The sequence below is a fragment of the Oncorhynchus mykiss genome, chromosome 8 (assembly GCF_013265735.2).
Source record: "Oncorhynchus mykiss isolate Arlee chromosome 8, USDA_OmykA_1.1, whole genome shotgun sequence".
In the NCBI taxonomy this organism is placed as follows: domain Eukaryota; kingdom Metazoa; phylum Chordata; class Actinopteri; order Salmoniformes; family Salmonidae; genus Oncorhynchus; species Oncorhynchus mykiss.
The window spans coordinates 26,598,080-26,624,889 of record NC_048572.1 but is presented as its reverse complement, the minus strand read 5'-3'; the positions used below and the strand labels follow the sequence as shown (position 1 = coordinate 26,624,889).

At 39.9% G+C, this 26,810-nt stretch overlaps 2 protein-coding genes across 2 annotated transcripts in view; one reads left to right on the top strand and one right to left on the bottom strand.

Moving 5' to 3' along the window:
* Positions 1-11,282, bottom strand: part of kcnh5a (potassium voltage-gated channel, subfamily H (eag-related), member 5a) — a 121,167-nt gene extending 109,885 nt beyond the window's left edge. Inside the window, exon 1 of the mRNA XM_021612176.2 lies at positions 10,657-11,282. Coding sequence (XP_021467851.1) covers positions 10,657-10,729 — 73 coding nt within the window. The 5' untranslated portion in view covers positions 10,730-11,282. The remainder of the gene's footprint in view (positions 1-10,656) is intronic.
* A 10,673-nt stretch (positions 11,283-21,955) lies between these two features.
* LOC110529714 (potassium channel subfamily K member 1) lies at positions 21,956-25,860 on the top strand. The gene is made up of 3 exons (XM_021612175.2): positions 21,956-22,573; positions 23,077-23,481; positions 24,950-25,860. Exons 1-3 carry the CDS (start codon positions 22,237-22,239, stop codon positions 25,198-25,200), a joined length of 993 nt encoding a protein of 330 aa, XP_021467850.2. The 5' UTR covers positions 21,956-22,236; the 3' UTR covers positions 25,201-25,860.
* The last annotated feature ends 950 nt before the right edge of the window (positions 25,861-26,810 follow it).

The following is a 26,810-nucleotide window of genomic DNA, read 5'->3' as shown; positions in this document are numbered from 1 at the left end:
GGACACAACATACATTTCCGGTAGTATGTTGTATAGTGAGGGGTAATGATGACACTTCTTAAAGCCACTGGTGCCACGCCCAGCAGGAAAGGAGAGCCAGGTTGCAATGTAACGTGAGCACACCGGTCACAGATTTCAGGATGACAATATTATGCAGACATTTCGCATAATGTGAGTCCTGCCAAGATGTCAAGATTATTGTTGTTGTCTAATGTATGCCTAGCTTTACTATTGAAGGAGGATATGTCAAGCTCTTCCCTGGTGGATACAGATAGGCTAGCTGTCATTTAAATGTGTAAATAGTAAGACTGACATAAATAGCCCGTAAAGCTGTTGTTTAGTGTTTATATATATTTTTTTATTGTAACAAAACGGATTTTAGAGGCAAATTCAATTTGTGTGTGTTAAACAATTATTTTTTGAACAGTTACTGTTTGAGTAGGCTACACTCTCAGAGAAAAAGGGCTATTCATTTTTCCCAGTAGGGGAACCCTCTTTGCACTGTGGATAACCTTTAATATTGGTTCTTTGTATAGCGTAACCATCCGCAGACGGTTCCATTAGGAACAAAAACTTTTTTCATTTAACTGTAAAAAAAATAAAAAATAATCCTGGCTACTGGTTGCATTAAATGGTAAATATACAAGTTACTGTATTTTTTGGGCAGTATTTTTTGGGCAGTGTTATTACTGTGAGGTACTGTATGCGGTGTTCTGATTACTTGGAACTCCTCTTGGTTGCCAGCGGCCTGAATTTCCTTCTACACTATCAGGTCTGTGGGTATGATAGAGATTGTTAAAAGATTAGAGATAAGAGGAATCTGACATTTGTCCCACTGTGGGAATCCTTTTGAGTGCAACGTAGAACCCTTTGATTTGTCCCTATAGAGGAACCATGGAACCATTGAGTTCCATTTAGAACCCTGTCATGAGGAACCCTCGTCCCTGTAGGCAAACCCTTTAGGGTGCTTCCTAGTACCCTCATAAAGAACCCTCTGGTTCCAGGTAGAACCAATGAGAAAGGTTGTTCAGAGGGTTCTTCATTTGTCCATGTCAAACCATTTTGGGTGCTAGGTACAACCCTCTACACTTTTGGCAATTTCTGTTAAATGTGGTGTAAAAAAAAATATAATCATACGGTGTCATTCTTTTGATGTATTTGGGCACTTTACTGTGTCAATCACAATGCATTTGAGCACTTTTTCGACCGTCTGGTAAATTATCTCAGCATGCCTCACTTGCAATTACAGTTATGATTATAGGATAATGCACTTTTCCTGTAATTTGACAGTAAGTTACCATCTACTGAGCTGCAGTGAAAACACAGTAAAAACATATATTGTATTTTTTTACAGCTAAACTATATTTTTTACAGTTTAATTAAGGTGTTGTTGTAAAATGAGAGCATGCTACTGTATTCTGATTCAAATACATTCTTGTAAATTATATATATTTTGTGTATTTTAAACGCAACTCAGTAGCCAGTCAGTTATTGTAATTTAACAACATAAATGCACTTCATATCCCCAAAGCATTTATGCACACTTCACGTCAAGTGTCCCTTAGCACTGCTATTTTTTTTTTACATTGGTGTCGTCAAATAATCATCAGAGGGAACACCCCCCTATCCACATCGATGGAACAGTAGTGGAGAGGGTAGCAAGTTTTAAGTTCCTCGGCATACACATCACAAACAAACTGAATTGGTCCACTCACACAGACAGCATTGTGAAGAAGGCGCAGCAGCGCCTCTTCAACCTCAGGAGGCTGAAGAAATTCGGCTTGTCACCAAAAGCACTCACAAACTTCTACAGATGCACAATCGAGAGCATCCTGGCGGGCTGTATCACCGCCTGGTACGGCAACTGCTCCGCCCTCAACCGTAAGGCTCTCCAGAGGGTGGTGAGGTCTGCACAACGCATCACCGGGGGCAAACTACCTGCCCTCCAGGACACCTACACCACCCGATGTCACAGGAAGGCCATAAAGATCATCAAGGACATCAACCACCTGAGCCACTGCCTGTTCACCCCGCTATCATCCAGAAGGCGAGGTCAGTACAGGTGCATCAAAGCTGGGACCGAGAGACTGAAAAACAGCTTCTATCTCAAGGCCATCAGACTGTTAAACAGCCACCACTAACATTGAGTGGCTGCTGCCAACACACTGACACTGACTCAACTCCAGCCACTTTAATAATGGGAATTGATGGGAAATGATGTAAATATATCACTAGCCACTTTAAACAATGCTACCTTATATAATGTTACTTACCCTACATTATTCATCTCATATGCATACGTATATACTGTACTCTATATCATCGACTGTATCCTTATGTAATACATGTATCACTAGCCACTTTAACTATGCCACTTTGTTTACATACTCATCTCATATGTATATACTGTACTCGATACCATCTACTGTATCTTGCCTATGCTGCTCTGTACCATCACTCATTCATATATCCTTATGTACATATTCTTTATCCCCTTACACTGTGTACAAGACAGTAGTTTTGGAATTGTTAGTTAGATTACTTGTTGGTTATTACTGCATTGTCGGAACTAGAAGCACAAGCATTTCGCTACACTCGCATTAACATCTGCTAACCATGTGTATGTGACAAATAAAATTTGATTTGATTTGATAATCAGACAATTATTGACAAAATCTGTGGCCAATCTTTGTCATGCCCACAGTTTTTGAGGCATAGCAGGAACATTTCAGGTTGCTCGAAACGAAAAGGTGAGTTCAAATCCCAGTTGAGTCCCAAGTGTGCTCACAGTGCATACTTATACATTATTTTACTGTATTAGTTATCCTACAAAGTTACATTAACTTACTGAGTTGCAGCTAAAATGCGGTAAATATCATACTTTTAAAGCATACTGTCATCAGAATACAGCAGCATACTGTCATTTTAGAGCAATAATACATTAAAGTTGTCGAACATTTACTTTATTCCTACTGCAACTGTAAGCAAAGTGCAGAAATGTACAGTTGAAGTCGGAAGTTTACATACACCTTGGCCAAATACATTGACAGTTTTTCACAATTCCTGACATTTAATCCTTGTAAAAATTCCCTGTCTTAGGTCAGTTAGGATCACCACTTTATTTTAAGAATGTGAAATGTCAGAATAATAGTAGAGAGAATTATATTTCTTTCATCACATTCCCAGTAGGTCAGAAGTTTACATACACTCAATTAGTATTTGGTAGCATTGCCTTTAAAATTGTTTAACTTGCATCAAACATTTTGGGTAGTCTTCCACAAGCTTCCCACAATATTTTGGGTGAATTTTGGCCCATTCCTCCAGACAGAGCTGGTGTAACTGAGTCAGGTTTGTAGGCCTCTTTGCTCACACTCGCTTTTTCAGTTCTGCCCACACATTTTCTATGGGATTGAGCTCAGGGCTTTGTGATGGCCACTCCAATCCCTTGACTTTGTTGTCCTTAAGCCATTTTGTCACAACTTGGAAGTATGCTTTGGGTCATTGTCCATTTGTAAGACCCATTTGCGACCAAGTTTTCACTTCACCTGACTGATGTCTTGAGATGTTGCTTCAATATATCCACATAATTTTCCTACCTCATGATGATCTATTTTGTGAAGTGCACCAGTCCCTCCTGCAGCAAATCACCCTCACAACATGATATGCTGCCACCCGCGTACTTCACGGTTGGGATGGTGTTCTTCGACTTGCAAGCCTCCCCCTTTTCCTCCAAACATAACGATGGTCATTATGGCCAAACATTTTTCTATTTTTGTTTCATCAGACCTGAGGACATTTCTCCAAAAAGTACAATCTTTGTCCCCATGTGCAGTTGCAAACCGGAGTCTGTCTTTTTTATGGCAGTTTTGGAACAGTGGCTTCTTCCTTGCTGAGCGGCGTTTCAGGTTATGTTGATATAGGACTTGCTTTACTGTGGATATAGATACTTTTGTACCCGTTTCCTCCGGCATCTTCACAAGGTCCATTGCTGTTGTTCTGGGATTGATTTGCACTTTTCGCACAATAGTATGGTCATCCCTAGGAGACAGAACGCGTCTCCTTCCTGAGCCGTATGACGGCTGCATAGTCCCATGGTGTTTATACTTGCATACTATTGTTTATACAGATGAATGTGGTACCTTCAGGCATTTGGAAATTACTCCCAAGGAACAACCAGACTTGTGGAGGTCTACACATTTTTTTCTGAGGTATTGGCTGATTTCTTTTGATTTTCCCATGATGTCAAGCAAAGAAGCACTGAGTTTGAAAGTAGGCCTTGAAATACATCCACAGGTACACCTCCAATTGACTCAAATTATGGCAATTAGCCTATCAGGAGCTTGTAAAGCCATGACATCATTTTCTGGAATTTTTCAAGCTGTTTAAAGGCACAGTCAACTTCGTGTATGTAAACTTCTGACCCACTAGAATTGTGATACAGTGAACTATAAGTGTGTCATGCACAAAGTAGATGTCCTACCCGACTTGCCAAAACTATAGTTTGTTAACAAGAAATTTGTGGCGTGTTTGCTCCACTTATAGCCAGTGGGTAATAACAAGCCATCTGCTTTAGTTTTCGAGATGATCACTATCTCTCGAGGGAGGAGATGGTTTTTCCATATTGTGTGTATTTATTTATTCTGAACACATTTCCATTTGTTGTAAATTCTTCAAAACATTTTCTAAATACTTACTTCTATGTTCGCTAGCTGTACAGGCAAATGCCGCCGAGTACTTAAGTTAGTAGACAGCTGGTGACAGCTTGAGAGAGATCGCCATCCGACAAACTTCTATCAGGTAAAGTAATTTGGGGGTTTTGTAATCTAAATATTTAGTTATAGAAACATGATACAATCAAAGCGAGCTGTAACATGACTCCCACCTTAGAACGCAGCAACCTTAGTAATGTAGCTAGCTTTCTAGTTAGCCAACTAGTTACAACAAGTAGATTTGTTGCTATGTAGCAGGAGCAGAGAATTTTATCGAGCGCAAGCTAGCATGTCATTCCGGGATGAGAAGTTTTTTAGTTGTTAGTTTATTCCAAGTAATAATTTAAGACTACACACATCTATAGGACAGATAGTGTAAAGCTAATACACAGTGTAAAGACAAGGCAGGACCCACTAGATGAATTCATACTGACAAATAAGAAATTCCACATTATTCCTATCTATAGTTGGAGTAGGATGAATGCAGAGCACCCTGCCTCAGACTGTCAGGATGTTCATTTTCTAGCTCACAAACTACATTCCTTTACTGCGATGATTTATTGTATTCATTCTTGCCTCTCACGTTTGTCTCCTATGAGCTATTCACCAAGTCCTGCAGTTTGAACTAGCCCTGCTGTCACTAATTAGACATTGAGACCACATATGCATTTGAGTGTTGTCTTTGTGGGTTTTGTCTAGTGCATTTTAGTTTGAGCATCTCAAAGACTAAATTCAATCTAGAATCAGTTTGACAGGTGACAGATTATTTTACTATCATAAAATGCACTGGTGAGAATTCTATTGTTCCCGTCAGGAGCCCAGGCTTTTGCCATAGATGGTAGAGTTAGTCTCTGGACCATACAAGCTTTAGATTGCATTCTGCTAAAGTACTTGTCTCCTATGGGGCCTGGGCACACAAATGCTCCTAGAGAGGAGGAGGAATCATGCGTTGATGACGGTTGTACAGTCTCCATCAGAGGCCCAGGCGTTTGGCAGATGGTAAAGCTCTCATTTCTGGACTGCAACATTGTAAGATTGTGCCTTCCATGGCACCTGATATACATTGATTGGTTACACTATATTTAGATACTTCAAATACTGCCTGAGACTCCTTTACTATTTGTCTCCGTACTCAATAAATGGTGAAACACTATTTGTGATGGTGTTCTTTGTTCCAATGTATATGCATGAAACATACATTATGGAAAACATGTCTCACTCTGTCATAGGTATTAGATAATAATAATTTGAACCACCTAATAATAATAATAATAATTTAATAATAATAATAATAATAATTTGAACCACCTAAATATACTCACATTAAAAGGACATTTAGTATTTGAAAATCATACATTCATTTCCCTGCTGCTTTTTCTATAATCCTACAGCCCCTATCATTCTCCATACCTTATATTCAAATGCATCCAACTTTATGCAGGCCCACCATTGTATTGGGCAGCAGCTATTTGAGAACTCATCTGGTTTAGAAATCAAACTGGTTATTTTATTGCATAGCGCATTGTACAACCATTTTTTAGAGAAGATTTTAATTTCAAGGTATGCTATATGTGTATGGGTTATGTATTGCTAGCTAATATGCATATGAAGCTGTCGCATATACATCTATCTACATGTTTTTATTTAGATTTCTATGCAACTTGTATGATTTAATGTTTATTTAAGCCTGCAGATAGTTACTTGAAATGAAACAATCATGACAAAACATGATTCAAAATTGAATTCACTGACAGAGAGATAGCTAATGAAGCACTAGCTACCTGAGCAGGCACATTGACGTTTACAGTATTGGCTAAGCTAGTCAATGGTAACATTAGCTAACTTTCAATAAATTGGATAAATGGTTAACAGAGTTACCTCTTCATATAATCAAAACCATTCCTATTGCATGCTGCATATTTCAAGTGCACTTGAAAACAGATATTTATCTTCTTTTAGTCTTTAGGAGCTAGCGTTAGTTCCTCTTAACACACTGACAGCAGATCACGATTTCATGTGAGGCTGTGTTTACGTCTTAGATAGAAGCCGGCCCATTGGCTGCCTTCATCACGAGGGGAAAATAATTTATGCCAATAATAATGCCAATACATTTTACAGTAATCATAAGAATATGTATTTGTCATATACAAAAAAAAAACAGCTCCTCCCTCGATATAGATCAATCAACTTCACTGTTTTTGCCATAGGCCCACCACGTATTAGCCTGCACCGGAAGTCTGGGCTGCATACTAGCTTCCCACTCTCGCTGCAAAGAAGTTAGCACAATTGAATTATGCGACACGGCATGTAGAAAATGTTGAAACTGAATTACTGTTCCCAAAACAATGTTCCCACAGACTAGGACACTTTACAATGCAAGAAGAAGCTTTCAGCTTTGTAGGCTAACTTTCTTTGCTAGCTTACATCTGAAACTAACATCAATTCACTACCCTAGTACTTTGTTTGAGATTATATGCAAACCATAACAGAAAAAAACGGTGATTTCAAAGCTGATTGCCACCAAAACCGTTTTCATTCACTTAATCGTTCTCTCACGTCTTTTAAAGATTATCTATTGCCTCAGCAAACTGACTGTGTGTGTGACTTGAGCTCAGATGGGCCACCCCCTCTTAAAGAGACAGCGCACACTTTTATAAAATAAGCTACTTCTATGCAAATGTTGTTGATCAGTACAATAAAATAAGTCCCAAATGGAAGGGAAACAAATCGTTTTTGAACTGTAACCCCACGAAATCAACCAAAACAAGCTCAATAACTCAATGCATGAACACACTCTTATTGAAAAATGCATTCACCTGTCCTGTGAATAGGCCTAGGCTACAGAGATTTACCATGCAAATACATGATTGCCATTGTTGTTATGTAGTTAGATTGGTAAAAACAAAGTCAAATTGACTGTATGATTGTATAATTTATTCATAAATGCATACTGTACATGGCCACCACATTACGTTTTTGACGCAAAATATTTCAAATGAAATCATATTTCACTCAAAAGTGCCCAAATATTGAACAGAGCAGTAGCTTAGTTTCTCTGTCTGGATCAAGTGCCATTCTGTGACTTTGGCTAATATGCCCTATTTATTTGCAGTGGTATTGTTTTGGTATCATTTAGTATTGAGTATTGAGTATTGTGATGGTATCAAGTATCGTAATACTAAACTAGGGCTGCATTCCGCACATTTTTACGTTTTGGAACGTTTAATAGAATGCAATGGTGCTGTACTGAATGACTGGCCCTATAAACCTCTTGTTTTAAGCCACACCTCGCCACACCCACCAAATGAGAGCAAACGTACCTCAGTATTTTCAAGAACGTTTTGGGGAACGTCTTGGCGTTCAGTACAAACTGTTTGGAAACTTAGCAAATGTTGAAGTGAACTCAACACACCACTGGTATAAGTATCGAAGTATAGTCTATAAGTATAGTATAGTCCCAAGTAATCAGCATTCAGCAGCATACTGCCTTTTTACAGCAATTACACCTTAATTCAGCTGTAAGAATACAGTAACTTGTTGTTCTTTACTGTACTTTCACTGCAGCCACTAGCCTGTAGGGTAGCGTAGAATTACTGGAACTTTTTAACAGTGTAGCATTTCATGGCATAAAAGGTTCTTCACAACCATCACAGCAGCAGGCTAAAAAAGAACCCTTCCTGATATGCAAATCACCTTTTGGTAAAAATGGTTCAACATATAACCCTCACACCTGACAAAGAACCCCTCAATTGCCTTTTTCTCTGAGTGTAGCCTAGTTACAAATACACTATATATACAAAAGTATGTGGACACCCCTTCAAATGAGTGGATTCGGCTGTTCAGCCACACATTGCTGACAGGTGTATAAAATCGAGCACACAGCCATGCAATCTCCATAGACAAACATTGGCAGTAGAATGGCCTTAGTGAAGATTTCAGTGACTTTCAACGTGGCACTGTCACAGGATTCCACCTTTCCAAAAAGTCAGTTTGTCAAATTTCTGCCCTGCAAGAGCTGCCTCGGTCAATGGTAAGTGCTGTTATTGTGAAGTGGAAACGTCTAGGAGCAACAACAGCTCAGCCCAGAAGTGGTTGGGAACACAAGCTCACAGAACGGGACCACTTAGTGCTAAAGCGCATAACGCATAAAAATTGTCTGTCCTTGGTTGCAACACTCACTACCGATTTCCAAACTGCCTCTGGAAGCAACGTCAGCACAAGAACTGTTCGTCGGGAGCTTAATGAAATGGGTTTCCATGGCAGAGCAGCTGCACACAAGCCTATGATCCCCATGCGCAATGCCAAGTGTCGGCTGGAGTAGTGTAAAGCTCGCCGCCATTGGACACTGGAGCAGTGGAAACGCGTTCTCCAGAGTGATGAATCATGCTTCACCATCTGGCAGTCCAATGGATGAATCTGGGTTTGGCGGCTACCAGGAGAATGCTACCTGCCCCAATGCATAGTACCAACTAAAGTTTGGTGGAGGCGGAATAATGGTCCGGGGCTGTTTTTCATGGTTCGGGCTAGGCCCTTTAGTTCCTATAAAGGGACGTCGTAATGCTACAGCATACAATGACAATCTAGACGATTCTGTGCTTACAACTTTGTGGCAACAGTTTAGGGAAGGCTCGTTTCTGTTTCAGCATGACAATGCCCCTGTGCACAAAGTGAGGTCCATACAGAAATGGTTTGTCGAGATCAGTGTGGAAGAACTTGACTGGCCTGCACAGAGCCCTGACCACAACCCCATCGAACACCTTTTGGGATGAATAGCCCAACCTCATTAATTATCTTGTGGCTGAATGGAAGCAAGTCCCTGCAGCAATGACTTTGTAATGGGATGTTCGATGAGCAGGTGTCCACATGCTTTGGTCATGTAGTGTAGCACCTCTTCAATTGACTCATTCACTTCTCAGGGGTAGCCTGGCGCTAAAACATTAGGATAGGCTGGTAGTAATAATAATTCCACATCACAAACCAACCGGCTATATCATGACTAAAACGCATTGAAATAACTCACCTTGCATATTGTAGCATGCAATGTGCATATGTTTTTCAAATTAAAGTTGCATATAGTCAATCTAGTAAACATAGCTTTAGCCTAGGTTACTGTGAAGTTATATTGCTGCCTATCCCAAAAGCTGTTGATGTTACATTCATAATAATCAATGTAGCTTATTAAAGTATGCCTCATTAACTCATATTAGCCTTTAAATCACTACCATTAATTATCAAAGCAACAAACTTTGGGGCTTCGTTATAAATAAAAGCAGAAATGATGTCTTCTCCGAATATTTGCCCCATTTACAGTCGTGGAAATTACATGGACAATTCGTTTAAGTAAGGCTTTTTAGGACACAACCAGATTCTGGCAATAATCATATCGGGGAGCACACATTTTAATGTCAATCGGGCTATCCCAAAACATTCAACGCGCAATGCGAAGGTCCCTGAGAAAACCTTACTCTATGCACAGCCTTGTTTTAAAAAATGTATAATGTGATAAACAAATAACATTTTGCCTACGCATAAACTTGGCACTTATAGCCTATAGGCTACATCAATAAATTGTATGCATCGCATAAAGCGCAGTAAGTTATTATTAAGTGGCACATGATCGTCTTCTGTATAGGCCTATCTATAAACTGCCAACAGAGGGTGTCTTGGAGTTTTTAAATAAACCACCGTGGCTCTGCTATTCACAGACCTTGCTTATCTACAAAAATAATACAGTATCAGGTTTGCAACCACAGGCTATTGCATCTGCTTATTCGCCGACAAATAATAATAATTATGCCTAATGGCCCTGAAATTAATGCACAGCATCATTCATTCAGAAAATTGAATCATTAGCGAAATTCAACAGATTTGGTAATTGTAGGCTAATCTACACTTGTTTCTACATGCACTTGAACCATTTAATGCTACTAACAGAGTGAACTCTTACCACTTGAGCGCCGGACAATGTTCTCCAAAAAAGTGTTCTGAGGTGCCACCAAACCTCTTTTTCCCCCGTGCATTCTGTGGTCAGGAGGTGTCGTTCGGGGCTTCAAGCTTTATGAAAGCTGGTCGCAAAAGTGAAATAGTCTAGATAAGTAAGAGTCTGTGGGGTGAAGAAGCTCATGGTAACAATGCACCGAGGCTGGTTTGCTGTAGATTCTTTATCACAGAGCTAAAGCAGCTCCGCAGGCTACGAGTTTGTCCTGGTGCGCCTGCGCTCTCGATGTTTCACCGCAAACCCGATGGCATTGAATCTCAGATGGTCAATGCAATAATCTCAAGCAACGGCATGAGTTTGAAATCCAAACTGTTAGAACATTTTGCCGATATTTTCAACCTATCTGGAAGTAAACTATAGCTCAATGGGTTCTTAAACGTATTCTCCCTCTTTTTGCAATTCAAGCAACACTGTCCATTTTCTTGCATGAGATTACATTCACCAACAAATAGGCTGGCTACACTCTTAGAAAAGAAAGACGCTAAATAGAACCACATAGAGTTGTTCGGTTTTTCCCCCTAGGGGAACCCTTTTTGGTGCTAGATAAAACCCTTTTCAGAGAGGTCTATTTAGGGTTCTTCATAGAATCCCTCCTCACCTGGATGTCTAGGTCTCAATTGAAAGTAAAAATCAAAACCAACAGACACTAAACCCTCCGTGGAATGAGTTTGACACGCCTGACCTAAATAATCTAAACTGGAACAACTATCTCAGTAACGTGTGCAATAAATCCAACTACTAACAGACAGGATAAGTATTAAAATGATAAATGTATGTTATTTATCTTCGTGCAGCATAATCAAACAATCAATGTACATGCAAAAACACAGATATGGAAACAAACAATTCTGAAAATCAACCAGCAATAGAGCACGCTGGGAAATACGATAATGATGGGATTGTTTTTAAATGTTTTACAATCCCTCCAGGATTTTGCGGGATTTTCTGTGATATTTGCAGGCAAAAGAGCTTGATTCTGCTACAGCAATTCTGCTATTTTGCATGGCAAATGCAATGATTTTATCCAATTTGCCTCGAAAATGCGCTGATGAGAGAAAGTTTGTTGACGTGTGGCTTGATTGAACCATATCAAAATCAAATCAAATGTATTTGTAACATACACATGGTTAGCAGATGTTAATGGGAGTATAGCGAAATGCTTGTGCTTCTAGTTCCGACAATGCAGTAATATCTAACAAGTAATATAACCTAACAATTTCACAACAACTACCTTATCTACTACCTTACCTTACAAGTGTAAAGGAATGAATACGAATATGTACATAAAAATATATGAATGATTGATGCCCGAACGGCATAGGCAAGATGCAGTAGATGGTATAGAGTACAGTATATACATATGAGATGAGTAATGTAGGGTATGAAAATATTATAAAAAGTGGCCTTGTTTAAAGTGGCTAGTGATACATTACATTAAAATGGCAAGATGCAGTAGATGGTATAGCGTACAGTATATACATATGAGATGAGTAATGTGGGGTATGTAAGCATTATATAAAGTGGCTAGTGATAAATTGATTACATCAATGTTTCCATTATTAAAGTGGCTAGAGTTGAGTCAGTGTGTTGGCAGCAGCCACTCAATGTTAGTGATGGCTGTTGAACAGTCTGATGGCCTTGAGATATAAGCTGTTTTTTAGTCTCTCGGTCCCAGCTTTGATGCACCTGTACTGACCTCACCTTCTGGATGATAGGCAGCAGTGCAGTGGCTCGGGTGGTTGTTGTCCTTGATGATATTTTTGGCCTTCCTGTGACATCGGGTGGTGTAGGTGTCCTGGAGGGCAGGTAGCTTTCCCCCGGTGATGCGTTGTGCAGACCTCACTACCCTCTGGAGAGCCTTATGGTTGTGGGCGGGGCTGTTTTCCTTTATCTCAAAAAAAAATGTGGAAAACGTCAAGGTGTCTGAATACTTTCCGAATGCACTGTATTTTCCCATATAGGTACGGTTTTAAACATGCTCACACCTAAATGTATCAGATTACTCAAACTCTTGATGTTAAAGTTTAAACACTGAGGTTAACATTAATGCTCAGGCACTATTTAAAATAAAGAAAAAAATGACAATGAAAAAGCTTATTCAGATGTATAACATTTGCCTTCCAAAGAATCTTTCTTGCCACCCAAAGAATCATCGAAGAAGGGTTCTTCAGATGAAAATGGATATTGGTAGAAACCTACAGAGGTGTGGACTCGAGTCACAAATATGATGACATGCAACTCGACTTTGACTTTAACACCAATGACTCGTGACTTAACTTGGACTTGAGCCTTTTGACTCGAACTGACTTGATACACTCCCCAAGCCCAAATATTTTAAATTATGCTATTTAAAAAAGTGTGCAGTGCGTCAACTCTTCATTTTACAGATTACAGTTTGAATCGGACAGCAGCCAATAAAATGTGCCAGCTGAGAAAAAAATTGCGAGTGGCAGTGCAGAGGAACGTTGGCGGGTAAATTAAGATGGAGTCCTTGGAAAGATGATACCCAAAAATATTATTTTTGGATATAAAGACTATGCTGTATCAACAAAAAACTTATTGCAACTTGCAAAACACGAGGGAAGAAAATGACAGACGGAGGCGCAACAACTTCCAACTTTGTTTGACATTTGAAGCTGCACAAAAAACGGTAAGTTGTGGCTAATATAGCCGACAGCTATATCATTCATAACTTTGCTAGTGTAGCATGATGGCTAACGTAATGTTAAATCAATGAGCCTCCACACAGTCAGTCAGTGCGGGAACGTGATCATTGCACCCAAGATTGAGCTACAACTGGCTAGGCAGTTGGTAGCCTAAATCCTGCCTGATGTTACTGCTGTTCCTAAAGCCATTGACATATGTTAGCCTACTGTAACCACACACACTGTGTGTGTGTGTGTGTGTGTGTGTGTGTGTGTGTGTGTGTGTGTAAGGTTGGGCGATTGTGTATAAGCCTACACCTTAGCCAAATACATTTAAACTCAGTTTTTTCACAATTCCTGACATTTAATCCTAGTAAATATTCCCTGTTTTAGGTCAGTTAGGATCACCACTTTATTTTAAGAATGTGAAATGTCAGAATAATAGTAGAGAGAATGATTTATTTCAGCTTTTATTTCTTTCATCACATTCTCAGTGGGTCAGAAGTTTAGATACACTCAATTAGTATTTGGTAGCATTGTCTTTAAATTGTTTAACTTGGGTTAAACGTTTCAGGTAGCCTTCCACAAGCTTCCCACAATAAGTTGGGTGAATTTTGTCCCATTCCTCCTGACAGAGCTGGTGTAACTGAGACAGGTTTGTAGGCCTCCTTGCTCGCACACATTTTTTCAGTTCTGCCCACACATTTTCTATAGGTTTGAGGTCAGGGCTTTGTGATGGCCACTCCAATACCTTGACTTTGTTGTCCTTAAGCCATTTTGCCACAACTTTGAAAGTATGCTTGGGGTCATTGTCCATTTGGAAGATCCATTTGCGATCAAGCTTTAACTTCCTGACTGATGTCTTGAGATGTTGCTTCAATATATCCACATAATTTTCCTACCTCATGATGCCATATATTTTGTGAAGTGCACCAGTCCCTCCTGCAGTTAAGTGCACCAGTCCCTCCTGATGCTGCCACCCCCGTACTTCATGGTTGGGATGGTGTTCTTCAGCTTGCAAGCCTCCCCCTTTTCCTCCAAACATAACGATGGTCATTATGGCCAAACAGTTCTATTTTTGTTTCATCAGACCTGAGGACATTTCTCCAAAAAGTATGATCTTTGTCCCCATGTGCAGTTGCAAACCGTAGTCTGACTTATTTATAGCAGTTTTGGAGCAGTGGCTTCTTCCTTGATGAGCGGCCTTTCAGGTTATGTCGATATAGGATCCGTTTTTACTGTGGATATAGATACTTTTGTACCTGTTTCCTCCAGCATCTTCACAAGGTCCATTGCTGTTGTTCTGTGATTGATTTTCACTTTTCGCACCAAAGTACGGTCCTCTCTAGGAGACAGAACACGTCTCCTTCCTGAGCGGTATGACTACTGCGTGGTCCCATGGTGTTTATACTTGCGTACTATTGTTTGTACAGATGAACGTGGTACCTTCAGGCGTTTGGAAATTGCTCCCAAGGATGAACCAGACTTGTGGAGGTTTATCATTTATTTTCTGAGATCTTGGCTGATTTCTTTTGATTTTCCCTTGATGTTAACCACAGAGGCACTGAGGTTGAAGGTAGGCCTTGAAATACATCCACAGTTACAGATGGATGTATCAGAAGCTTCTATAACCATAACATCATTTTCTGGAATTTTCCAAGCTGTTTGATTGCACAGTCAACTTACTGTATGTAAACTTCTGACCCACTGGAATTGTGATACAGCGAATTATAAGTGAAATAATCTGTCTGTAAACAATTGTTGGAAAAATGTATTGTGTCATGCACAAAGTAGATGTCCTAACCGACTTGACAAAACTATAGTTTGTTAACAACACATTTGTGGAGTGGTTGAAAAACAAGTTTTAATGACTCCAACCTAAGTGTATGTAAACTTATGACTTCAAATGTACATTTGGTGAAGAGCACATTATGGCTTGTTTAGGACTCAAAACTCAAAGTTTAGTACTTGAGACTTGACTTGAGACTTGTTGGTCTTGACTTGAGACTTGACTTAGACTTGCCTGTCCTGACTTGGGACTTGACTTGGGACTTGAGTGCTAAGACTTGAGACTTACTTGTGACTTGGTCCCATCTCTGGAAACCTATCCCTCCACAAATAACCCTTTTGGAAGCCTTTTGTCTAACCATGTAGCCTAGGCTACAGTACAGTGGTTCGTCCTTGAAAAGTTGCAGTGTACTGCGGCACAGCTTGCATGATGCCTGAGAATTCTATGGTACGTTATTTAAGTGTCAACCACTGGTACCCTTAATACTAGTTAGTGCTAGTTTGACCACCAGAGGACATCTTTGAGAAGCATTTGATAGCCTTCAATAGTTGCTGTACTAGAGAATTGAAAACCTTTTTTGTAAGAACAGTTTATGGGACTGATTTTAAGAAATCTTGCTTAATTATTTTGATTAACATTATGGTGTTTCTATTCCAGTTCTTGTAAATAAGAATTTGTTCTTAACTGACTTGCCTAGTTAAATAAAGGTTACACTAAGAGCATAACATTTCTACACCATAATTGTAGTCTAACCAATACCCAAACGGAGATTCAGTGAAAATAAAAATCTCATTGATTTATCGAGACCAGTCCCCATGCTTGTCTCAGAGCAGCGCAAAATGGTGCTAAAATAGTTGTAGGCTATTGCTTCAAATCCTATTGCTTCTTACTTCAATATGCTCTTTAAATAATTAAGACCAACACCACTTTTAACAGCACATTACTCAACACTAGTGAGACTCATGTCGCCTACAGTATGTCTACAGTATATTTAAAAAATGTATGTGATTCTCTGCCAATAATTACATATAGAGGATTGAAGGATTCTAAATTAAAACCAAAAGCTGCCTCACGGGTCTCCCGGTGGCGGCCGACATGGGTATCGAACCTGCATCTGTAGCAACGCATTTTGCACTGCGGGAGCACCCATCCACTCCAGAGCCTCCTTCCACAAAGTATCAAAATACAGATAGGTGTTGGTAAAGGTATATTGTCCTGCTAATAGCCTATAATGGGCTATTATAATACTGTACACTGTGTCCAGGTCAGGATAACCAAAACATTTCTTTATTAAAGACTATCAGAAAGAATGTTGGTACTTATTTATTTTGATCCAAAGCCATGAATGAGTGAGTCACTCAGCTTTATGTAGGTGCCGGCTATGTGACTGTGCCATGGACTTGATAATATATAACAATATTTTAGAGGTTATTTAATTTTCAAAAAAAAGAAAGTGAGCGATGGTTTTCTGAATAAAGGCCAAAATAATATTTGTAAAGGCCAAAACATTTATTTCTGTTTTTAGAGGGAGAGAAACGCTGGACCAATTGTGAACCGCACGCATATAAAGCCCAAAATATAGCCCTGCTAATAGCCATAATGGCTCTGTACAACGTGACCATGTGTGTTTGAAAGAGTATTTTCCAGTAAGCAACCATTTGTTTACCTTCATTAGACAACTTTGTTCCAATATTTATGCAATTCAGTGATATTTATTCCCATAGTAATTCCTTATGGATCAATAACTAAATAAACATTGGCATTTTGAAAGAGTATTTTTATTATTATTTTATTAGCGAAAGCATAAAGACGCTGATGAAGAAATAAGTACTGTACAGTATATGCTTTTACATTTGGATATTAAAGCATTTCAACATTTTGAAGATATAAGCCACCTGCATTTGTTTTTTAGGCTATAGCAGAACAGCATAAAAGTCTGGATGGCCCTTGCTTTGCCTGGTGAGCAGTTGGCAAAGTTCTGTTGTCAGAAGAGGAATGTAAATGTCAAGGTGAACCGATGACCTGATGAACCCGTGAGGTATGTTGACTCTGCCTGTCGGAGGTGGAGTTCCAGAGCTCACAGGTGTGCCTGGCATGGATTGTGACTCCATCTCGTTCCTCGCCATCAACGCACCATTCTCCACCTGACTCTCCGCCAATGCCGCCTGGCTCTGGACTAATGCATCAGCTGTCGCCTGTATCTCTGCCCCCAGATAATGTTTCTCTTTCTACTGGTCTGCCTTCAGTGACTCGATCTCGGTCTTCAAAGTTTGAATCTGATCCATGTGCACCTTCATCAGATGAGCAAAATGGTACCACCCTGAGCCCCCATCGATTACAGTGGCCTATGAACAGGTAGGCTACAGTAGGCGACAATACTGTAAAGTTGGCCTAATAATGCTAAAAATAATGCTTAAGAAGATGATGATGAAGATGAGCGATCGGCAAAGGCCATCTGTAATCTGCTGGCATCACGGCACAACATCAACATCACTCTAATCACAGTCAGAAGAGAGTAGAAGAAACTTGTGTGGATTGATGGAAAGGCTCGGTAAGACACGTTTTTAAATATATATATATATATAAAAAAATTTAACATTAACCATGTGTATTCGCTTGTTTTGTACCGTTCTGTAGTTTCGACCTGATGATTTGTCTGACAAACCAAGAACTTTGCATCCTGCAGGTGTAACAGTATAACTTTAGTCCGTCCCCTCGACCATACCCAGGCTCGAACCAGGGACCCTCTGCACACATCAACAACTGACACCCACGAAGCATCGTTACCCATCACTCCACAAAAGCCGCGGCCCTTGCAGAGCAAGGGGAACCACTACTTCAAGGTCTCAAAGCAAGTGATGTCACCGATTGAAACGCTATTAGCGCGCACCACCGCTAACTAGCTAGCCATTTCACATCGGTTACACAGGCCCAGGCATGGATCAAAGCTGGCGAGACATTCAATGATGTCATCTTCCCAGACGAATCAACCGTGGCCCTTGAGCAAAAGAAAGGAAGATGGTCAAGCAAGCCGAGTCCCAAGCATCTGCTCTAACTCCATGTGTGGGGGGCAATTTCTCGCCAGGGACCAGGCCTGTTATGTGTTCCACTATAATTCACTGTTGCCTCCTTTTTCAGGTATCATGGCTCGATATTTCTTTGAGGAAGAAATCATCAAGAGATATGCTGGACCCAATGTCAGAGAGGTGATTCTGGAACCACATCGTTTCTTTCAAGGTAGGATTATAGCAACATTTTGTTATGTTTAGACCTATGTACGTGTATATTTCTAGTATTGTACCTAATGTTGGCTGTTAGGCTAAATGTATTTTTTTCTTCTCCAAATGCAGGCAATGACCCAAAACAGCTCCTTCCGCTGGCAAATAAACTTGAAGAGCAGTAGATGGTAGGCTTTATCTACCCCAACTCCTCCAGGAGTAACAGGTGAAATAAGTGTTAACCCTTTACACTAGTGTCCTCATTACTGTGTAACTACTCATTTAATTACATTGTAATAAGTATTGTAATTACTCATTATTAAACCCTAGCCACAACCCTAACCCTAGCTTCATGTCCATATCCTGGTTCAACCCCAATCCTAGCCTAAACCACAACCCAGTTCCACCCTTATCCTAGCGTCAACCACAACCCTAACACTAGCTTCATGTTAACATCCAGTTCAACCCTAACTTTAGCCTCAACCGCAAGTCTAACCCTAGCTTCATGTCCACATTCCGGTTCAAGTCTTACCCTAGCATCAAACCTAACCCTAATGGCTAACCCGAAGTAACCTTACAGTGTAATAATGAGTAATTACCCGCTGTAATGTTAGTGTAACCAACTATGGCTAGGCTACGTCTCAAATTACAGGATTTTTATGAAACGTTCACCAAGTGTGTGTGAGGAGAGAGAGTGTGAGTGTGTCAATGCATGCACTTATTGTGTATTTCAAGCTTTATGTCTTGGACTAAAGAGCACTTTCAATGGAGATTCTACATTCAGAATCCTTTTTACATTTTAGCAGAGGCTCATATCCACAGTAACTTGCAGGAGCAATTAGGGTTAAGTGCCTTGCTCAAGGACACATCAACAGATGTTTCACCTAGTCAGCTCAGAGAGTTGAACCAGCAACCTTTCTGTTACTGACCCAACGCTCTTACCCACTAGGCTACCTTTCACTTTCAGTCCAGAACTAGGCTTAATCTGTGTCCAGTAAACCACCCCTATACTGCATGTCTGTTCACACTGGACACTAGAGAGACTAACTAAAAAAATCCTGATTTTGAAAATGTGCAAGGCTTTGCTGATGCAAATGCTTAGTTAATCAGGTCCGACATTACCTCAACTCCTTAACCAGTGTTCTCAAATGGCCTTCAGTATCAAGGTCAGGACGTCATGTCCATTGTATGGTGTTCAATGCCTTATGATGTGTTTTCACTGGATACCACGTTGTCATACAGCATCTCCTAGATATCCCCTTGTATTTTGTATGTTTCTTCCGAACAGCATGCAAAACAGCACCTTGGCTGGTTGCCTATCCAACAGCTAGCAAGACCTACCCTCCCTGGTCATCGCTAAGCAACTTAGCTGATGTTTTGCGTAATGACTCCTCACCTCGACTATTTATACTCTTATGAGTGTCATTTGCCTACTTCCTCACATTGCTCTTGCCTTATCTCCAATGTCCTTAGCGCTCTGCACATTACGGTTAGGAGTAAAGAAGAAAGCATATCATAGACATCTGTGGCTTTTTATAAGAACTGAGGAACATGCCTTCCAGAACATTTAATGTGTTAGGTTTTAGACACTTTCTTTTTTGGTCCTTAGTGCATATCTGACACTGCCTTTCATATAGTTGTGCCTTTGCCTGATACTGTAATCCAAGCCGTAACCTTTTACTGCAGTGGGCTGAATCAGGGTCAGTGTTTCTATGTAGTCTTAAACAAACCTACTTTGAAACAAAAGTATACACCTCACACACATGGTTATGGGCTTTAAAAAAATAAAACAAATGTACCATGTCAGATATGTAATGTAACAGTTGAAATGTATTACATTTTGAGTTTACATCACAAAAGCAATATAACAAAACTGTTGACATAGAAACACCGGACTTTCAACAGGTTTTTTGAAATAATGTTTATTAATTATGTAAAATATGAATTACATTCCACCCTTTAGGCCACTAGGTCATTTGAATGCAAGAAAGGGCTATGCACCAGACATGGTGGCTACAATAGCAATAACTTGAACTTTCATTGTTACTGTAAACTATATGAAACTTGATTTTCTGGATTTTTGTTTTAGATTCCGTCTCTCACAGTTGAAGTGTACCTATGATAAAAATTACAGACCTCTACATGCTTTGTAAGTGGGAAAACCTGCAAAATCGGCAGTGTACCAAATACTTGTTCTCCCCACCCTATATGTTATGTTTCGTATGGTATGCATTCATTTGTGCATGTCCATCATCCATTTCGTATGCTATGTTACGAATTGAAATTCATACAATATGTTACGAATTTGAAAAACGTACATGTTACGAATTCCAATTTGTTGTGGCTAACGTTAGTTGGGTGGCTAACGTTATCTAAGCTAAGGGTTAGGGTTAAAGGGTTAAGGTTAGGGAGAGGGGAAGGGTTAGCTAAAAAGAAGTAGGTAGTTGCTAATTAGCTAAAGTTATCCGTGATGAGATTTGAATATGCAACATTTGGGTTGCGAGACGTTCGCATTATACACCTACCCATCCACCCTGACAACCACCCTACATTTGTTTTTGCCTTAAGTAACCATCTGTCTTATGTAACCACACCATACCAAACATAACATTTTACATGGAGTGTCTCAGATTTATGTACAGAATATTAAGAAATGCTCTGAGACCAGGTTGGGCCCTGAATAGACTAGCCTCCTGTCCAAGGGGTGTACTTGTACATCAAGCTGCCTCTCGCTACAGAAACAGGAGATCGGCTCATATGGCAGGAGCCTTTCTCTCTCGCACAAGCCAAGGCTCATGCAAGGTTATACTTACTGTTTTGATTGATTGTATTACTATTGATTGCACTTCATATTTAAAATGTGTATTTTTATATTATTCTGTAGGGCTCATTTAAAAAAGAGACATGGATCTCAATATGATTCCCTGTTGAAATAAAGGTTAAATAAATAAATTGCAGTTTTGTTGTTTTTCAAATCCCAGATTGCCTCTTTAAGATACTTTATAAAGAGATAATGCTTTAAAACATTTTTATGGAATGGTTTTCCTTGAGCACTAGTACAGATCATAACAATCAAAGTGCTGCCATGTGAATGTGATGCATATGTTTCACTGTTAACATGTTTTTTGGTGGACCACCTACAGATGGCTTCAATTGAATTGCCTGATGTGAATGTAAAGTAACAAACGAATTGTTTAAATAAGAATTCAGACAATATCTTCCAATGCACCTGTCTCAATCACAGTTCAAAAATATACGTATTCTGCCTCCATCTAGTGGGGGAAGAAAGGTGTAGGCAGGAATGGGCATACAAAAAACATACAATTGTTATATATATTGTATATACAATATTGTTGGTTAAAACAATGTATTTCATTACGAAATAAGGTTTTGGGTGTGTGTGTTAAAAATGCTGTCATGGAGGAGAGACTATAGGTACACAGCTGACGTTTAAACCGACTAGCCAAAACCTAAAGCTGACCCTTGCCTTAACATATTCAGTAATTAAATATTGGTTTAAGCGACAGGCGGGCCCTTATTGCCTTTGTCCCTGTCATGCACTAGAGCAGCAGAGTGAAAACAACCAGCCCAAACCGGCAAGACTGGCTGCCCTGCAACCACACACCTCACCTTTAAAGGTTACCTGGCCCAGTAAGAACCAACGACGTCACGCGTCCCGTCCTCAGGACAGGTCGCGCGTCACCTTGACAAGGGTTGTATCATGGAATGAGGAAAAGAAGATCACACCATCTGGACAGAATACTTTAAGATATTAACTCTCATCGATAACAACTATCAGTAATGTGAAAATTAGACATAATAAATTGACAGTCACAGAATTTGAAAGAAACAGTTGTAAGTCAGGTCCAGTTTCAGAATGTACCGCCAGTGCGCGAGTCTGGTGGAACGACACCGGTCAGAGCTGAGTTTCGCATTGCTGTTGTCAGGCTATGCGCTCTACCTGATTCTTGGCGCATGGGTCTTCTCCGCGGTTGAGCTTCCATATGAGCAACGGCTGCGCGAACAGCTGGAGACCGCCCGGCAAAAGTTTCTCTGGGACAACGCGTGCGTGTCTGACGAAAGGCTCGAGGAGCTTCTGACCCGCGCACTGCATGCCAATAACTACGGCGTATCGGTGCTCGGTAACGCTAGCGAAAACAACTGGGACTTCATCTCCTCTCTGTTCTTTACCAGCACAGTTCTAACCACCACGGGTAGGTTTAGGTGGGTTGGTCAGTGTGATTTTAACCTTTGCTAAAATGTAGTTATTTCAAGTTGGTTTCATCTTCTCAAGATGGGTATCACAAAGCAGGATCACTACTAGATAATTGTGAAAACATTAAGATTAATTGAATAAGCCGCAGTTTATGGGTTGTTTGAAGTGTCAGGTCAATGTACCCCTCTCAATGTACCCCTTCCATGCATAAGTAGGGATGTTGAGGGTGCTGCAGCACCTCCTGAAAAATCTGAATAATATATATATATTTTTTCTCCACAAAAGTAGTACACTGGGCCTTTACTAGTCCTGTATTAGTGGACTGATATGTCTGTAGCATCATGCACCTTATTTCTTTGAGGGGGAACTAATGTCAAAATTCAATAAAATGTATATTTTCAGTGCAAGTGGATAAATCTGAAGTGGCCTGTACCTGAGCAGAGCTGTCAGCCTCCAGGATAGGTATTGCATATAAAAAGGTGTGTGTGCATGTTGTTGCAGGCTATGGTCACACTGTACCACTGTCAGATGGAGGAAAGGCATTCTGTGTGTTCTACTCTCTCCTCGGAATCCCCGTCACTCTCCTCTTCCTCTCCGCCCTGGTACAAAGAATTATGGTCCTGGTGACACGCCGGCCTGTGGCGTACCTTCACCTGCGATGGGGAGTGTCCAAACCAAAGTTTGCCGCTGTCCATGCGGCATGTCTATCCGTTGTTGCAGCACTGCTCCTCTTCCTCCTACCAGCGGTAGTGTTCTGCAGGCTGGAGCCTCTATGGAGCTACCTGGAGTCCCTCTACTTCTGCTTCATCTCGCTTACTACAATTGGCCTAGGAGACTATGTACCTGGAGAGACTCACAATACCGTTCCCAACTCTCACCGCACGCTATATAAGCTGGCTATTACACGTAAGTTACTGTAACACAACCAACACCTAACCATAGCAAAGCCGTGAACCTCAGCCCTCACTGCTATTTACCTTGTCAAAGATACTAATGAAAAAGCAAGATAGATCGCCTGCCCTACTGCCATGCAACAATAGATTCCATAGATAAGAAATATAATCTGTTCAATCCAGTTTGATGTCACTTTAAGTGTGTACAGTGTATAAAAACAGTGCACACTACAGTCTTTAGCCATGTCCTATAAGTTATTTTTCAGAATGGAAACACCACTCAGTGGTGGGAAAAGTACCAAATTGTCATACATTAGTAAAAGTAAAGATACCCTAATAGAAAATGACTCAAGTAAAAGTGAAAGTCACCCAGTAAATTACTACTTGAGTAAAATTATTTGGTTTTAAAGTATTAAGTATTAAAAGTCAATATAATTGCTAAAATATACTTAAGTATCAAAAGTAAAAGTATAAATCATTTCACATTAATTATATTCATTTACAGATAGCCAGGGGCACACTTCCAACACTCAGACATAATTTACAAACCAAGCATTTGTGTTTAGTAGGGATGACGAGGGATGTTCTCTTGATAAGTGTGTGAATTGGACCATTTTCCTGTCCTGCTAAGCATTCGAAATGTAAAGAGTACTTTTGGGTGTCAGAGAAAATGTGTGGAGTAAAATGTACATTCTTTCCATTAGGAATGCAGTAGAGTAAAAGTAAAAGTTGTCAAAAATATAAATAGTAAAGTAAATTACAGATACCCCAAAAAACGACATAAGTAGTATGTTAAAGTATTTTTACTTTAGTACTTTACACCACTGGCTCCAATGTAGTAGCTCCGATGCAATAATTGATTTAACAACATTTTGACAGCAAGCTCTCTTCATCAGGGTATGAGTTATAATAACCATAAACTAACCATAATAACTAGCTCGGTCAAACGATAAAACATTTTTATCAAGTTATTTCCAGGATTTGCTGTGATTAATCATGATTAATCACAAATTCTGAATTTGCTTGAATTAAGCAAAAATTAAGATTTTTCATAATTTAAAAAAAATTATTGATGACTTGATTTGGTCTAAGGTAATGGTTAGCAAAATTAGATAAATTGAAAAAAGCAGACTTTCTTTAACCTCAAAGTGAACTTGCTTTTAGAATGCATTGTTGTTTTTAGCTGTATCGATTGGGTATTTGGGATGTTGTCTGTGTATTTTGAAGGGTTTCAGAAAAGACGATTAAGCACGATAAAAAATTATTGGGCAATAAAATTACAAAAAGTTAACTTGAGTTAACGTATCAACTCTTGACAGCCCTAATAATAACACAATCATAACCTCGACCACATGCTATAGTCTAGCCATCACTTGTAAGTTACTATAACCATAACAGAACCACCAATGAATTACTATATCAGTTTCATGTGTGATTAATCCTATTCTCCCCTGTTTCTCGTCACTCTCCCTCTGTGTTAGTGTACCTGTTGCTTGGCTTGGTGTGTCTGTTGGTGGTGGTGGAGACGTGTTGTGAGCTGCCACAGCTGAAGAGCTTCAGGAGGATATTCTACAGAGAAAATAAAGCTCCAGAGTCAGAGACCAGAGACCAGGAGGAGTTTAGCAGCACAGAACATGATCAAATGACTGACCACCTAACTGATCAGCTGACCATCTCCTCAGTGTCCGCCCAGGCCGCCTCCCTCCGCCAGGACAACACAACCTGGCAATAGCATAAAATAGATACTTCACTGTGTATTGATGAGAATGGAAATGTGTCTTCTGCCTCTTCTGCCTTATGCCCCCCCATTGTCAGTCCTGCAATTCCAGAGGTCACCAACAGATATTTTTGCTTAACCCTCAACTGGTAATGAAAAACCTGCAAAAGTATTTTAAAAATGAAAAATATATATAAAAACACGTCACAATTGCAAGAAAGATGTACAATATTTACAGAGCTCTATGCCAAGGCTTCCTCACAGGTGAAAAGTGATTGCACATTTTGAAACCATGCAGCCTCCCGGTTGAGGGTTGCGGTGTGAGCCGTGTACCCTGTTCAAAGCGGCTGGCGAAGTCTGCTCAAAACAAATTGTCGTATGTAAAGCACGTGGAGAAGGGGGAGACCAAGGTTGGTTGTCACACGGATTGGTTGTCACAGTGCTTATAGAGAGCAATGGTAATGCCGTTTTTTGTAGACACCAACTCCGCCAAGGCTCGTTGGCCAAGCCTATCGGAAATTCATTCGGCCTCAGAAATTGCAGCCCAAATAAATGCTTCACAGAGTTCAAGTAAAGACACATCTCAACATCAACTGTCCCGAGGAGACTGAATCAGGCTTTCATGGTAAAATTGCTGCAAAGAAACCACTACTGAAGGACACCAATAATAAGAAGATACTTGCTTGGGCCAAGAAATACGAGCAATGGATATTAGACCGGTGGAAATTTGTCCATTGGTATGGAGTCCAAATTGGAGATTTTTGGTTCCAATCACTGTGTTTTTGTAAGTGCGGTGTGGGTGAATGGAGGATCTCTGATTGTATATTTCCCACTATAAAGCATGGAGGAGGAGGTGTTTAGGTGTGGGGGTGATTTACTGGTGACACTGTCTGTGATTTATTTAGAATTCAAGGCACACTTAACCAGCATGGCTACCACAGCATTCTGCAGTGATACGCAATCAATCTGTTTTGGGCTTAGTGGGACTATCATTTGTTTTTCAACAGGAAAATGACTCAACACACCTCCAGAAAGTGTAAGGTCTATTTTACCAAGAAGGAGAGTGATGGAGTGCTGCATCAAAAAAACATTATAGAGTAAAGATAGATATAGATTTTTAGACATAACATGTAGTATTTTCAGCTTTTAATATCCGTTTTTCAAAATTTGATGTTTTTTTAAAATATTTCTCACAAAAACAAGCTTACCATTGTGAAATGACAACTGAGCGTACCGCAAGCGTTCTATTTTCAATGCCTTTTACATTTAACCGTTTACATTTAATTCAGTTCGTGTGATGTTAATTTAGCTTTTTGCGAACGCGGAAACAACTTTGCAGACGAACACCACAACATGTAAAATCCTCAAAAATCGCTCTGTCAACAGGACTTGGTGCTTGTTATTGGATGTATGAATCGTGACACATGAATCGCAGCAAATTGTTTCAATTTCAGCATTGGTGTAAAGTACTCTAGTAAAAATACATTAATACTAATTAAATCGTTTTTGGGGGTATCTGTACATTACTATTTATATTTTTGACAGCTTTAACCTCACTACTTTTACTAAAGAAAACAATGTACTTTTTACGCTAAATGTTTTCCCTGACACCCAGAAGTACTCCT

Bases quoted from the DNA above. Each gene is read 5' to 3' on its own strand.
- LOC110529714 (XM_021612175.2), top strand. From the start codon at position 22,237: ATGTACCGCCAGTGCGCGAGTCTGGTGGAACGACACCGGTCAGAGCTG. The intron at 22,574-23,076 runs GTAGGTTTAGGT...ATGTTGTTGCAG, and splicing joins CACAGTTCTAACCACCACGG to GCTATGGTCACACTGTACCA. The intron at 23,482-24,949 runs GTAAGTTACTGT...CCTCTGTGTTAG, and splicing joins ATATAAGCTGGCTATTACAC to TGTACCTGTTGCTTGGCTTG.